The sequence below is a fragment of the Oncorhynchus masou genome, chromosome 13 (genome assembly GCF_036934945.1).
Source record: "Oncorhynchus masou masou isolate Uvic2021 chromosome 13, UVic_Omas_1.1, whole genome shotgun sequence".
Classification (NCBI taxonomy): domain Eukaryota; kingdom Metazoa; phylum Chordata; class Actinopteri; order Salmoniformes; family Salmonidae; genus Oncorhynchus; species Oncorhynchus masou.
In genome coordinates, this window is record NC_088224.1 from 85,610,123 (window position 1) to 85,625,451 (window position 15,329).

General features: G+C 44.4%; 1 protein-coding gene across 3 annotated transcripts in view; it reads right to left on the reverse strand.

The window, feature by feature from the left end:
* LOC135553170 (protein FAM168A-like) overlaps nt 1-15,329 on the reverse strand; it is a 60,104-nt gene that overhangs the window by 33,233 nt on the left and 11,542 nt on the right. For 2 of the 3 annotated variants that reach the window (XM_064985333.1, XM_064985332.1), the window contains exons 2-3: nt 5,228-5,335; nt 110-201 (exon numbers count right to left, since the gene is read on the reverse strand). In XM_064985333.1, the coding sequence (XP_064841405.1) occupies nt 110-201; nt 5,228-5,289 (154 nt within the window). In that variant the 5' untranslated portion in view covers nt 5,290-5,335. The remainder of the gene's footprint in view (nt 1-109; nt 202-5,227; nt 5,336-15,329) is intronic. The other variant, XM_064985334.1, reaches the window with a different exon arrangement.

Genomic DNA, 15,329 nt, shown 5'->3' on the forward strand with positions numbered 1-15,329 from the left:
TGTTTCCTCCTGCCATTTCTGTCCACCGTTAGCTAGCACAATCACGCCGGTTTGATTAGAGGGTGTTGATTGGTGTATGGGAGCAAGGTAATGTATGTGTGTGTCTCACCTGTGTAGGCCATGTTCTTGGGGTTACCGTACGGAGCTCCAGGCTGAACAGGACTGTAGACGGGATTCATGCTGCTGGATAATCTGTTCTTACTGGGGGGGACAGGGAAGGGGAGGAGGGCATATTAGAGTGTATAGAAGGAAAAGACAACAGGACAAGCACAGTCTCTTTCTCACACAATCTACATTGACAGAGGGGAGAAGAACAGCGTGAATAATACAGTTTATAACGCCTGGTCATAATGTGTGTACTTACCTCTTTCTACTAGGTAGGTCTTACTGGTGTGTGTGTGTCTGGTTGGTAGGTGTCCATACCTCGTGTGTGTTTGCTTGGTGCATAGAAAGTATGAGTGGGGTGCATGTGTTTGGGTTACCTCTCAAACATGTCTGATGTGTGTGTTTTACCTCTCGTACATGGCTGGGGTGTGTGTTGTACCTCTCGTACATGTCTGGTGTGTGTGTGCGTTTTACCTCTCGTACATGTCTGGGATGTGTGTGTGTGTTTTACCTCTCGTACATGTCTGGGGTGTGTGTGTGTTTTACCTCTCGTACATGTCTGGTGTGTGTGTGTGTTGTACCTCTCGTACATGCCTGGTGTGTGTGTTGTACCTCTCGTACATGTCTGGTGTGTGTGTGCATTTCACCTCTCGTACATGTCTGGGGTGTGTGTGCGTTTTACCTCTCGTAGATGTCTGGGGTGTGTGTGTGTTTTACCTCTCGTACATGTCTGGGGTGTGTGTGCGTTGTACCTCTCGTACATGTCTGGTGTGTGTGTGCATTTTACCTCTCGTACATGTCTGGGGTGTGTGTGTGTTTTACCTCACGTACATGTCTGGGGTGTGTGTGTGTTTTACCTCTCGTACATGTCTGGGGTGTGTGTACCTCTCGTGCATGTCTGGTGTGTGTGTGTTGTACCTCTCGTACATGTCTGGTGTGTGTGTGTGTGTGTTTTACCTCTCGTACATGTCTGGGATGTGTGTGTGTGTGTTTTACCTCTCGTACATGTCTGGTGTGTGTGTGTGTGTTTTACCGTACATGTCTGGGGTGTGTGTGTGTGTGTGTGTTTTACCTTTCGTACATGTCTGTGTGTGTGTGTGTGTTGTACCTCTCGTACATGTCTAGTGTGTGGGTGTTTTACCTCTCGTACATGTCTGGTGTGTGTGTTTTACCTCTCGTACATGTCTGGTGTGTGTGTGTGTGTTTTACCTCTCGTACATGTCTGGGATGTGTGTGTGTGTTTTACCTCTCGTACATGTCTGGGGTGTGTGTGTGTGTTGTACCTCTCGTACATGTCTAGTGTGTGGGTGTTTTACCTCTCGTACATGTCTGGTGTGTGTGTGTACATGTCTGGTGTGTGTGTGTGTGTGTGTGTTTTACCTCTCGTACATGTCTGGGATGTGTGTGTGTGTTTTACCTCTCGTACATGTCTGGTGTGTGTGTGTGTGTGTTGTACCTCTCGTTCATGTCTAGTGTGTGGGTGTTTTACCTCTCGTACATGTCTGGTGTGTGTGTTTTACCTCTCGTACATGTCTGGGTGTGTGTGTGTGTTTTACCTCTCGTACATGTCTGGGATGTGTGTGTGTGTTTTACCTCTCGTACATGCCTGGTGTGTGAGTGTGTTGTACCTCTCGTACATGCCTGGTGTGTGTGTTTTACCTCTCGTACATGTCTGGGTGTGTGTGTGTGTGTTTTTCTCGTACATGTCTGGGATGTGTGTTTTACCTCTCGTACATGTCTGGTGTGTGTGTGTGTCTCGTACATGTCTGGGATGTGTGTGTTCGTACATGCCTGGTGTGTGAGTGTGTTGTACCTCTCGTACATGCCTGGTGTGTGTGTTGTACCTCTCGTACATGTCTGGTGTGTGTGTGCATTTCACCTCTCGTACATGTCTGGGGTGTGTGTGCGTTTTACCTCTCGTAGATGTCTGGGGTGTGTGTGTGTTTTACCTCTCGTACATGTCTGGGGTGTGTGTGTGTTGTACCTCTCGTACATGTCTGGTGTGTGTGTGCATTTTACCTCTCGTACATGTCTAACGGTGTGTGTGTGTATTACCTCACGTACATGTCTGGGGTGTGTGTGTGTTTTACCTCTCGTACATGTCTGGTGTGTGTGTGTGTTGTACCTCTCGTACATGCCTGGTGTGTGTGTTTTACCTCTCGTACATGTCTGGTGTGTGTGTGTGTTGTACCTCTCGTACATGTCTGGTGTGTGTGTGCATTTCACCTCTCGTACATGTCTGGGATGTGTGTGTGTGTGTGTGTTTTACCTCTCGTACATGTCTGGTGTGTGTGTGTTTTACTTCTCGTACATGTCTGGGGTGTGTGTGTGTGTGTGTTTTACCTCTCGTACATGTCTGGTGTGTGTGTGTGTGTGTGTGTGTGTGTTGTACCTCTCGTACATGTCTAGTGTGTGGGTGTTTTACCTCTCGTACATGTCTGGTGTGTGTGTTTTACCTCTCGTACATGTCTGTGTGTGTGTGTGTGTGTTTTACCTCTCGTACATGTCTGGGGTGTGTGTGTGTGTTTTACCTCTCGTACATGTCTGGGGTGTGTGTGTGTGTTACCTCTCGTACATGTCTGGTGTGTGTGTGTGTCGTACATGTCTGGGGTGTGTGTTGTACCTCTCGTACATGTCTGGTGTGTGTGTGCATTTTACCTCTCGTACATGTCTGGGGTGTGTGTGTGTGTACATGTATGGTGCGTGTGTGTGTGTGTGTTTTACCGTACATGTCTCGTGTGTGTGTGACTTCTCGTACATGTCTGGTGTGTGTGTGTGTGTGTTTTACCTCTCGTACATGTCTGGGATGTGTGTGTGTGTGTACATGTCTGTGTGTGTGTGTGTTTTACCTCTCGTGCATGTCTGGTGTGTGTGTGTGTCGTACATGTCTGGGGGTGTGTGTGTGTGTGTGTTTTACCTCTCGTACATGTCTGGTGTGTGTGTGTGTGTTTTACCTCTCGTACATGTCTGGGTGTGTGTGTGTGTTTTACCTCTCGTACATGTCTGGGGTGTGTGTGTGTTTTACCTTTCGTACATGTCTGGGGTGTGTGTGTGTTGTACCTCTCGTACATGTCTAGTGTGTGGGTGTTTTACCCTCGTACATGTCTGGTGTGTGTGTTTTACCTCTCGTACATGTCTGGTGTGTGTGTGTGTGTGTGTTTTACCTCTCGTACATGTCTGGGATGTCTTACCTCTGTACATGTCTGGGGTGTGTGTTTACCTCTCGTACATGTCTGGTGTGTGTGTGCATTTTACCTCTCGTACATGTCTGGGGTGTGTGTGTGTTTTACCTCTCGTACATGTATGGTGCGTGTGTGTGTGTGTGTTTTACCTCTCGTACATGTCTGGCGTGTGTGTGTGACTTCTCGTACATGTCTGGTGTGTGTGTGTGTGTGTTTTACCTCTCGTACATGTCTGGGATGTGTGTGTGTGTGTTTTACCTCTCGTACATGTCTGGTGTGTGTGTGTGTGTTTTACCTCTCGTGCATGTCTGGTGTGTTGTGTGTGTTTTACTTCTCGTACATGTCTGGGGTGTGTGTGTGTGTGTGTGTTTTACCTCTCGTACATGTCTGGTGTGTGTGTGTGTGTTTTACCTCTCGTACATGTCTGTGTGTGTGTGTGTGTTTTACCTCTCGTACATGTCTGGGGTGTGTGTGTGTTTTACCTTTCGTACATGTCTGGGGTGTGTGTGTGTTGTACCTCTCGTACATGTCTAGTGTGTGGGTGTTTTACCTCTCGTACATGTCTGGTGTGTGTGTTGTACCTCTCGTACATGTCTGGTGTGTGTGTGTGTGTGTGTTTTACCTCTCGTACATGTCTGGGATGTGTGTGTGTGTTTTACCTCTCGTACATGTCTGGTGTGTGTGTGTGTTTTACCTCTCGTACATGCCTGGTGTGTGTTGTACCTCTCGTACATGCCTGGTGTGTGTGTTGTACCTCTCGTACATGTCTGGTGTGTGTGTGTGTTTTACCTCTCGTACATGTATGGTGTGTGTGTGTACCTCTCGTACATGTCTGGTGTGTGTGTGTGACTCTCGTACATGTCTGTGTGTGTGTGTGTGTGTTTTACCTCTCGTACATGTCTGGTGTGTGTGTGTGTTTTACCTCTCGTACATGTCTGGTGTGTGCGTTTTACCTCTCGTACATGTCTGGGGTGTGTGTGTTTTACCTCTCGTACATGTCTGGGGTGTGTGTGTTATACCTCTCGTACATGTCTGGGGTGTGCGTGTTTTACCTCTCGCACATGTCTGGGGTGTGTGTTTTACCTCTCGTACATGTCTGGTGTGTGTGTGTTTTACCTCTCGTACATGTCTGGTGTGTGTGTGTTTTACCTCTCGTACATGTCTGGTGTTTGTGTGTGTGTCTGTGTGTGTCTTTTACTTCTCGTACATGTCTGGTGTGTGTGTGTGTGTGTGTCTTTTACTTCTCGTACATGTCTGGTGTGTGTGTGTTTTACTTCTCGTACATGTCTGGTGTGTGTGTGTTTTACCTCTCGTACATGTCTGGTGTGTGTGTGTGTGTTTTACCTCTCGTACATGTCTGGGTTGTGTGTGTGTGTGTGTTTTACCTCTCATAAATGTCTGGTGTGTGTGTGTTTTACTTCTCGTACATGTCTGGTGTGTGTGTGTGTGTGTTTCACCTCTCGTACATGTCTGGTGTGTGTGTTTTACCTCTCGTACATGTCTGGTGTGTGTGTTTTACCTCTCGTACATGTCTGTGTGTGTGTGTGTGTTTTACCTCTCGTACATGTCTGGTGTGTGTGTGTGTGTTTTACCTCTCGTACATGCCTGGTGTGTGTTTTACCTCTCGCACATGCCTGGTGTGTGTGTGTGTGTGTGTGTGTGTCTTTTACTTCTCGTACATGTCTGGTGTGTGTGTTTTACCTCTCGTACATGTCTGGGGTGTGTGTGTGTTTTACCTCTCGTACATGTCTGGTGTGTGTGTGTGTGTTTTACCTCTCGTACATGTCTGGTGTGTGTTTTACCTCTCGCACATGCCTGGTGTGTGTGTGTGCGTGTGTTTTACCTCTCGTACATGTCTGGTGTGTGTGTTTTACTTCTTGTACATGTCTGGGGTGTGTGTGTGTTTTACCTCTCGTACATGTCTGGTGTGTGTGTCGTACCTCTTGTGCGTGTCTGGTTGGTACATGAAACTGTATTTGTCAGTGGGGTGCCCGCTCGCCATTCTTGCTGTATGCAAATGAGGAAGAGGTGGGAGTGGATATGCAAATCTGAAATTAAAACAGCGACAGAACATGATTATAATGAACACAGCAAAGTAAACACATCAATCACAGTCATGGTAGAGGTACGTGTTTGTTTACATTGAGGAATCTTATGCTGAATGGTTGTACTGATGTGTGTGTTTGTGAGTGTGAGAGAGAGAGAGAGAGAGATACAGAGAGAGAGATACAGATACAGAGAGAGAGCGATACAGAGAGAGCGAGAGATACAGAGAGAGCGAGAGATACAGAGAGCGAGAGAGATACAGAGAGCGAGAGAGATACAGAGAGCGAGAGAGATACAGAGAGCGAGAGAAATACAGAGAGCTACACAGATAGAGAGATACACAGAGAGAGAGATACAGAGAGCGAGAGATACAGAGAGCGAGAGAGATACAGAGAGAGATACAGAGAGAGAGATACAGAGAGAGAGCGAGAGATACAGAGAGAGAGCGAGAGACACAGAGAGCGAGAGAGATACAGAGAGCGAGAGAGATACAGAGAGTGAGAGATACAGAGAGCGAGAGATACAGAGAGCGAGAGAGATACAGAGAGATACACAGATAGAGAGATACACAGAGAGAGAGATACAGAGAGAGAGATACAGAGAGCGAGAGATACAGAGAGCGAGAGAGATACAGAGAGAGATACAGAGAGAGAGATACAGAGAGAGATACAGAGAGAGAGCGAGTGATACAGAGAGCGAGAGAGATACAGAGAGCGAGAGAGATACAGAGAGTGAGAGATACAGAGAGCGAGAGATACAGAGAGCGAGAGATACAGAGTGAGCGAGAGATACAGAGAGAGAGAGAGATACAGAGAGAGCGAGAGATACAGAAAGAGCGAGAGAGATACAGAGAGCGAGAGAGATACAGAGAGTGAGAGAGATACAGAGAGCGAGAGATACAGAGAGAGAGAGCGAGAGATACAGAGAAAGCGAGAGATACAGAGTGAGCGAGAGATACAGAGAGAGCGAGAGATACAGAGAGAGCGAGAGATACAGAGAGAGCGAGAGATACAGAGAGAGATGCAGAGAGAGAGCGAGAGAGAGATACAGAGAGAGAAACAGAGAGAAACAGAGACAGAGAGAGAAACAGAGAGAGAGATAGAGATGCATGTTCATGCTTATATGTGGTAGGAATGGTTGTCTTAACTGATGCGTGTGTATGTACACTTGAGTGTACAAAACATTAGGAACACCTGCTCTTCCAAGTCACTGACCAGGTGAAATCTATGATCCCTTATTGATGTCACTTGTTAAAACAACTTAAATCAGTGTAGATGAAGGGGAGGAGACAGGTTAAATAAGGATTTTTAAGCCTTGAGACAATCAAGACATGGATTGTGTATGTGTACCATTCAGAGGGTGAATGAGCAAGACAAAAGATTTAAATAACTTTGAACGGGGTATGGAATTAGGTGCCAGGCGCACCGGTTTGAGTGAGTCAAGACCTGCAACGCTGCTGGGATTTTCACGGTCAACACTTTCCTGTGTGTATCAAGAAGGGTCCACTACCCAAAGGACATCCAGCCAACTTGACACAACTGTGGGAAGCATTGGAGTCAACATGGACCAGCATCCCTGTGGAACACTTTCAACACCTTGTAGAGTCCATGCCCCGACAATATGAGGCTGTTTGCAGCTCAATATTAGGAAGTTCTTAATGTTTTGTATACGTGTGTGTGTGTGTGTGTGTGTGTGTGTGTATATGTCCATGCAATGCACAGGAGGCAGCAAAGCAAACACACCACCAGCCGGTGAGAAGGCACAAAAACAGAGAGAGACAGAAGGAGAGAGAATATAGGGGTTTGCCAAATCATCCACCAAGCAATGGATCAATACACAGATGAGCTAATCAAAGCAAATGTGTTGCGAGTCAAGTGTGTGTGTGTGTGTGTGTGTGTGTGTGTGTGCCCCTGTCAGTCAGTGTGGTGCTGTGTGTGCCCATCTGTATTTTACTGCATTGTGTAGACTGCGTAAATGTTATTTAGTGTTGAGTTATTGTGTGTCTGTTGTGTGCCCATCTGTATTTTACTGCATTGTGTAGACTGCGTAAATGTTATTTAGTGTTGAGTTATTGTGTGTCTGTTGTGTGCTATTCTGCGGTGTGTGTGTGTTGTTCCACTCTGTGTCTGATTAATCCTTGACAGGATCACCTTGTTCTGCTGATAGAAAATGAAGGTGCCCCCGAGTGCTCTACATCCCTCCCTCACTCCATGTCACTCCCTCCCTCCCCTATATCCCTCTCTCCCTCCATGTCACTCCCTCCCCTCCATGTCACTCCCTCCCTCCCCTATATCCCTCTCTCCCTCCATGTCACTCCCTCCTCCCTCCCCTCCATGTCACTCCCTCCTCCCTCCATGTCACTCCCTCCCTCCCCTCCCCTCCCCTCCCTTTCCCTCTCCCTCCCCCATATCCCTCCCTCCATGTCACCACTCTACCATTCACTAGCTCTATTGTTAGTGGGCCTATATTTCTACTTTCTTGACTGAAAATGTGTTATGTTTTCAATAAATAGGCCTATGGTGTTGCAATATGAACATGTTCAAATAGAAAAAATATAGATTATTTTTAATGAGTGCATTAAATTTAAGCCTGATACTTCCCATAAACAGACAATTACAAATCACACTTGACCCTACCAGGTGGCAGGGTAGCCTAGTGGTTAGAGCGTTAGAGCGTAACCGGAAGGTTGCAAGTTCAAATCCCAGAGCTGACAAGGTACAAATCTGCCCCTGAACAGGCAGTTAACCCACTGTTTCTAGGATGTTGTTGAAAATAAGAATTTGTTCTTAACTGACTTGCCTAGTTAAATAAAGGTAAAAAAATTAAACGTGAAAAATCATACCATTCACACTTAAATCCTACCATAATAGATGAGCTAAAGGAATGTTCTTGCTTTTCTTAAACTGCTTGTAAATGTTGTGTGTTTTTATTACGTTGTATTTGTATAGTAAATGTTTTACAATGCAGGGTTTCCATTAGCCAGACATGTTTCAGAGAAGAAGAAATGCTGTTTTTCCCCCTAGTCATTGATACAGACACCGGTTGATGTAAAGGCATTTGACCGGTCACGCTTATCGGTCTACGGGTTCATTTGCATAATCTTGTGTAATTAGATTGCCGCGTGTATAAATTCTTTAAGTATATTATTTATCACATGTGCATATCATACAGAGCCTACAGATTGGGGATCTGTCAGCGGTTTTATTTTTGGGCAAAAATTACGAATGTAATTGTGTTAAAAATAGTTTTTGGGCCACGATTAAAAATACCTATTATTTTTTATTTCTCAACTTGTAATAGAAGCGTGCATCTCATTCGCCATTAAAATGCATAGTCAACAACAGGCAGGCTTCATCAGCGAGTCACACACCACGTTGCAATGAGCTGGAGGCCGTATACACTTTGAAAACATACAGCAACTTAACGTTTTAATACATATTATGAGGCATGTTTAACCTGGCTTCAAAATAGCCTCGTCAAAATCAAACCATATCTGTGGAGGCAATTGTTTAATAAAGACTTCCATGTGTCATTGATACCAGCAGCCTATTGTTTTATAAAGACTTCCACGTGTCATTGATACCAGCAGCCTATTGTTTTATAAAGACTTCCACGTGTCATTGATACCAGCAGCCTATTGTTTTATAAAGACTTCCACGTGTCATTGATACCAGCAGCCTATTGTTTTATAAAGACTTCCACGTGTCATTGATACCAGCAGCCTATTGTTTTATAAAGACTTCCACGTGTCATTGATACCAGCAGCCTATTGTTTTATAAAGACTTCCACGTGTCATTGATACCAGCAGCCTATTGTTTTATAAAGACTTCCACGTGCCATTGATACCAGCAGCCTATTGTTTTATAAAGACTTCCACGTGCCATTGATACCAGCAGCCTATTGTTTTATAAAGACTTCCACGTGCCATTGATACCAGCAGCCTATTGTTTTATAAAGACTTCCTATTGTTTTATAAAGACGTGCCATTGATACCAGCAGCCTATTGTTTTATAAAGACTTCCACGTGCCATTGATACCAGCAGCCTATTGTTTTATAAAGACTTCCACGTGTCATTGATACCAGCAGCCTATTGTTTTATAAAGACTTCCATGTGCCATTGATACCAACAGCCTATTGTTTTATAAAGACTTCCACGTGCCATTGATACCAGCAGCCTATTGTTTTATAAAGACTTCCACGTGCCATTGAAACCAGCAGCCTATTGTTTTATAAAGACTTCCACGTGTCATTGATACCAGCAGCCTTTTGTTTTATAAAGACTTCCACGTGCCATTGATACCAGCAGCCTTTTGTTTTATAAAGACTTCCACGTGTCATTGATTTTGTTTTATAAAGACTTCCACGTGTCATTGATACCAGCAGCCTATTGTTTTATAAAGACTTCCACGTGTCATTGATACCAACAGCCTATTGTTTTATAAAGACTTCCACGTGTCATTGATACCAGCAGCCTATTGTTTTATAAAGACTTCCACGTGTCATTGATACCAGCAGCCTATTACTCTCAGGTTCTATGTTTTACTTGCTCACATTAGATTTTGCTTTACGATTAGCTCTTTTTTAATCATCGTGATTTATTTAAACGGTAATGTGCAACTGCCAAAAATAAACCAACTTTCTGAAGAGGTGTGTGTGTGTGTGTATATGTGTGTCTATGTGTGTGTCTATGTGTGTCTGTGTGTCAAGGCTCAGCATACAGTGAAGGTTCTGGAAACCCTCCGGGCCAGTCGATCATCCCCTTCAGCTTTGACCCCAAAAATATTGTAATAATGCTATTTTACATCTAGGTTCTATAAATGATTTTTTTTTTTAAACAGATGGATTGTCGAAGCTGTTCGTTTGTTATTTATCACGCGCGCTGCACACATATAGCCTAGATCAGTGGTTCTTAATTAATCTGGGTTCGATCGAACCCCAGGGGTTCGGTGAGTCAGTCTCAGGGGTTCGGCGGAGGTCAAGACACACATCCGACTCATATGATTCGTGATGACACGCCCCGCTTGGCCATCATTGGCTGCAGGTGATCACGCTACATCGCTTGGCCTATCTGTGCTGCAGGGAATTTGGTGCGCTCAGTAGTCGACTTGTGACTGTCTTGTGATTTCTTTCGTAATATTTTAATCCCTTCATACTTACTATGTCGAGCAAAAAAAGAAAGTGGTCGGACGAATATGTACAATATGGATTCACATGTATAACGGAACGTGATGGGAGTCAGCGTCCTAACTGCATGATTTGCAATGCCAAGTTGAGCAATTCTAGTCTAGCACCGGCAAAACTAAGAGAACACTTCTGCATGGAGATGGAAAATGCAAGAACACAACGCTCGCTGAATTCAAGGTGAAGAGAGACAGATTCGATGAAAAGGCTACTCTGCCTGTTCTCGGCTTTGTACCCATCATCAAACCGATCCTTACAGCATTGTACGAAGTTGCTTACCTGATCGCAAAGCAGGGCAAACCACACATCATTGGTGAAACACTGATACAATCAGCTGTGTTGAAGATGGCGAATATCATGCTGGGAAAAGAGGCTGAAGTTAAGTTATCCCAAATTCCTCTTTCAAATGACACCATCAGCGACAGAATAGAGGACATGAGCAAAGACATCTTGGCTCAAGTAGTTGCAGATCTGATTTCAAGCCCGGCAAAATTCAGCCTTCAACTCGACGAGACCACAGACGCTTCCAATCTAAGCCAGCTTGCTGTATTCGTGCGCTATGTGAAAGACGACATGATAAAGGAAGATTGTTTTATTTTGTAAGCCTCTTACAACAACAACTAAGGCAGCCGATGTGAAGAAACTTGTGGATGACTTCTCCAAAGACAACCATCTTTCGTGGGATATGGTTTCTCCAGTTTGTTCGGACGGAGCTCCAGTCGTGCTGGGAAGAAAGTCTGGTTTTGGTGCGCTAGAGAAAGCCGATGCATCACCCGTCATTGTTACGCATTGTATTCTGCACAGGCATGCATTGGCAACAAAAACCTTGCCTCCAAAACTGGCAGAAGTATTACAAATGTAGTGGAATGCGTGAACTATGTGCGAACTAGTGCTCTGAGGCACCGCATCTTCAGTGAGCTGTGTAAAGAAATGGGCTCTGAATTCGAGGTACTTCTGTACCATTCTAACGTTCGGTGGTTATCCCGGGGACAGGTGCGGAATCGTGTTTTTGCCGTGCGTGTGGAATTAGCCCTGTTTTTGCAAGAGCACCAACATGCAGATTGCTTCAAAAATTCTGAGTTCATTCTCATTTTAGCGTACATGGCTGATATCTCCGCAGCTCTCAATCATCTCAATCATCTCAATCAGGGTGGTGGAGTCAACATCATCGAAGCGGAGGAAAACCTGAAGGCTTTTCAAAAAAAGCTACCGTTATGGAAACGACGAACAGAGAACGATAACTTCGCAAACTTTCCCCTGCTGGACGACTGTGTAAGTAAGATCGAAGATGTATCTGGAATCGGAGACATTTCTGTACCGGCGGAACTGAAGCAAGCAATTGCCACGTACTTAGATGAGCTTGCAAAGTCTCTCGACGGATACTTCCCTACAAGAGAGTCATGTCCAGCATGGGTGAGACCGCCGTTCACGTTTAGTGTTGAGACAACAGATGTCAATGATGAATACCTCGATGAAATCATTGAAATTCAGCATAGCCAGGTTCAACAACAACTCTTCAGAACAACAACGCTTTCAACGTTTTGGTATCAACAAATGGTAACGTACCCTGTTATTGCTAAGAAAGCTCATGTTTTGACGATTTTGTTCTTTGAACACAGTGATGTTGATAAACGGTTCATGTTGTGCACCAGTAAAATATATACCTATGTTTTGAATTTGGAAAAAATTACATTTTATTTTTCCAATTAAGAAGGGTTCGGTGAATGCGCATATGAAACTGGTGGGGTTCAGTACCTCCAACAAGGTTAAGAACCACTGGCCTAGATAATGTCTGGCAGAGAGAATGCACCACTCTCAAACAGCTGGTTGTTGTGTGGAGTGAAGACCGACAGCGGTAGGTGTAGGAAAGCAGTAAGAAAGAGTTTCTAAGTTATGATATCTACCAGTAAATTCTAAGTCAAGAATGAGTATGTAAACCAGGTATTTAAAAATATCAAAGTCTTGGTTAAAAACTTGTCATCCTCAATTCAGTCATCATGGAATAGCTTACCTTGAAAATCTGACATTTCCTCTCGGCTCTTTGGTCCTTGACAAGTCACTGAAGTTATGGTATCCGCTTTTTTAAGTTCGCCTGCTCCACTACAATTATCTGTGATTTCATTTCTGATCCGTTTTTATGAGAGATGCAAGCACTTTCCTTTGTTTCCCAGTGTTTCTGTTACTCTGTTGCTGTAAAACCATGTCCCGTTATCATGACCAAGATGACATCAAAATGATGGCTTCAACTTGGTTTCCCATTCAAAGCCTTACATTACAAAGGGAACCCGCTTTTTGGTTGCTTTCTCATTTTAAAACATGATACAGAAACCCTGAATAACTCTTCAACATCTCAAAATGGTGAGACTGACTAGCTACCACATAGACAGACTTCATTAGTGTGCTTGTTGTTTACCTTTATTTAACTAGGCAAGTCAGTTAAGAAAAAATTCTTATTTTCAATGACGGCCTAGGAACAGTGGGTTAACTGCCTGTTCAGGGGCAGAACGACAGATTGTGTACCTTGTCAGCTCGGGGGTTTGAACTTGCAACCTTTCGGTTCCTAGTCCAATGCTAGTCCAATGCTCTAACCACTAGGCTACCCTGCTGCTTGCGTCGGGAGCATGTTGCCAATTTAGTCAGGCTGTGCCCACAATATTCAGACACATTTTAGAATGTGAAAATAATGTAGGGCTGTTCCCGACAAAATATAATAATCTTAGTCGACAACGTCGTCTCTTCTTTCGACCAATCGACTGGCAATTATTTTTACGTGTATTTTTCCATACATAGACACACCCAATGTTTTAATAAAATCAACTATGTGTAGGCTACTGAGATTGTCTGATGCTTTCAGCACTGATATTACAAATGAAGACACACAAATGACTAAAGAGGGAGCTAGAGATCAATATAGCCTAACCAGAAGAAAAAAAGCCTGCTCCCATACCATCCTCCCGCTGCTGCTAGTCTTTGCAGAGTTTGCCATTAAGCTCCTAAAGTTGCCGGTAATAGGCTACACCAGTGGTCAGCAAACTTTTCCATTTGGACGGACGGAAAGACAGACAGACAGACAGACAGACAGACAGACAGACCGACGGAAAGACAGACAGACAGACAGACAGACAGACAGACAGACAGACAGACAGACAGACAGACACTGCTGTAGTCTATTTGCGCAAGGGATAAGAAGAAATCAGGTAGGCCTATTTTATGACGTTTCCAGTGGATCAGAGCATGACATTTTTTCCCATTTCATGATGACTGGTTATGGAAAGGGAGAGAGCTGGAAAGATTTTTCAAATAGGCTAAGTTGAGGAACTATTGTCATTCTAAATGGTTGTAAAAACAGACTTTGTTTGCTTGTCGAAATAAACCAAAACTGCCTCCCGAGTGACACAGCGGTCTAAGGCACTGCATTGCATTTCTTGAGGCGTCATTACAGACCCGGGTTTGATCCCAGGCTGTGTCACAACTGGCTGTGACCGGGAGTCCCATAGGAGGGCACACAATTGGCCCAGCGTCACTCGGTTTTGGCCGGGGGGGACTTTACTTGGCTCATCGCGCTCTTGCGACTCCTTGTGGCGGGCTGAGCGCCTGCAGGCTGACCTCGGTTGTCAGTTGAATGGCGTTTCCTCTGACACATTGGTGCAGCTGGCTTTTGGGTTAAGCGGCCAGGTGTTAAAAAGTGCGGTTTGGCAGGACATGTTTCGGAGGACGCATGAATTGACCTTCGCCTCCTGAGCCCGTTGGTGAGTTGCAGCTATGAGACAAGATTGAAATTGGGGAGAAAAAAGGGTAAAAAATGTTTTATATAACAATAACAGCTTAGGTTGTGCAATCTGCAAACAAAGTGTCCACTCAGACAATGAAAACGGGGAGACTGGAATAATAATATTGAATGCATTAACAGAAATGACTGAAACCAAATAAACATTGTACATTAAAAAGGATGGCAATTAACAGTAAATCTACTACTGGTGAGCCATCCTCGCGGTCTCCACGGAGACAGGCATGAATCAGACCGGTGTCTTGTGTGCCACATTTCTTTTTATATATGTGCCAATTCTCGACCAACAGCCTATTGACCAAACAATAGACTAAATGGGGACGGCCCTTTTCAACTACTATCTACTACTTTGTGTAGACGTTAGTGATGCAAATGATGGAATTACCATTTTCAGACAGATGAAGTGCAATGAAAAGGGAACTACAAAGTAGCCTATGCCTACCTGGCAGACCCATGATTATTTACATCAATCCAGTGGCCATTTGTTTTGAAACCTCCATCACAAGCGAGCTGCAGAAACACAGCTAGCCAAACACAACTGTCTGGCTGGTGTGCATCGGAATTAAAAGGTAACTGTCTCAGATTTTCTCAAACAAAGGTCCCTTGATGTGGTTTAAGCGTTGTTGTGGACAACAGAATTGGATGTTCTATTAAGTGTCTTTTCGAAAACAGAAACTTAAATACTGGGGAAAAATAATAGTCCTTCTCCTCGTAATTGTTTTCTTCTTTTTGTGGTATTCTTTTGGTATCAAGCTTAATGTCTCCAATCTCACACAAATGATCAATGAACCTACCAGGTACAACCCAAAATCTGTAAACATGGGCACCATCATAGATATCATCCTAACCAACCTGCCCTCCAAATACACCTCTGCTGTCTTCAACCAAGATCTCAGCAATCATTGCCTCATTGCCTGTGTCCGTAATGGGTTGGCGGTCAAACGACCACCCCTCATCACTGTCAAACGCTCCCTAAAACACTTCAGCGAGCAGGACTTTCCAAACGACCTGGCCCGGGTATCCTGT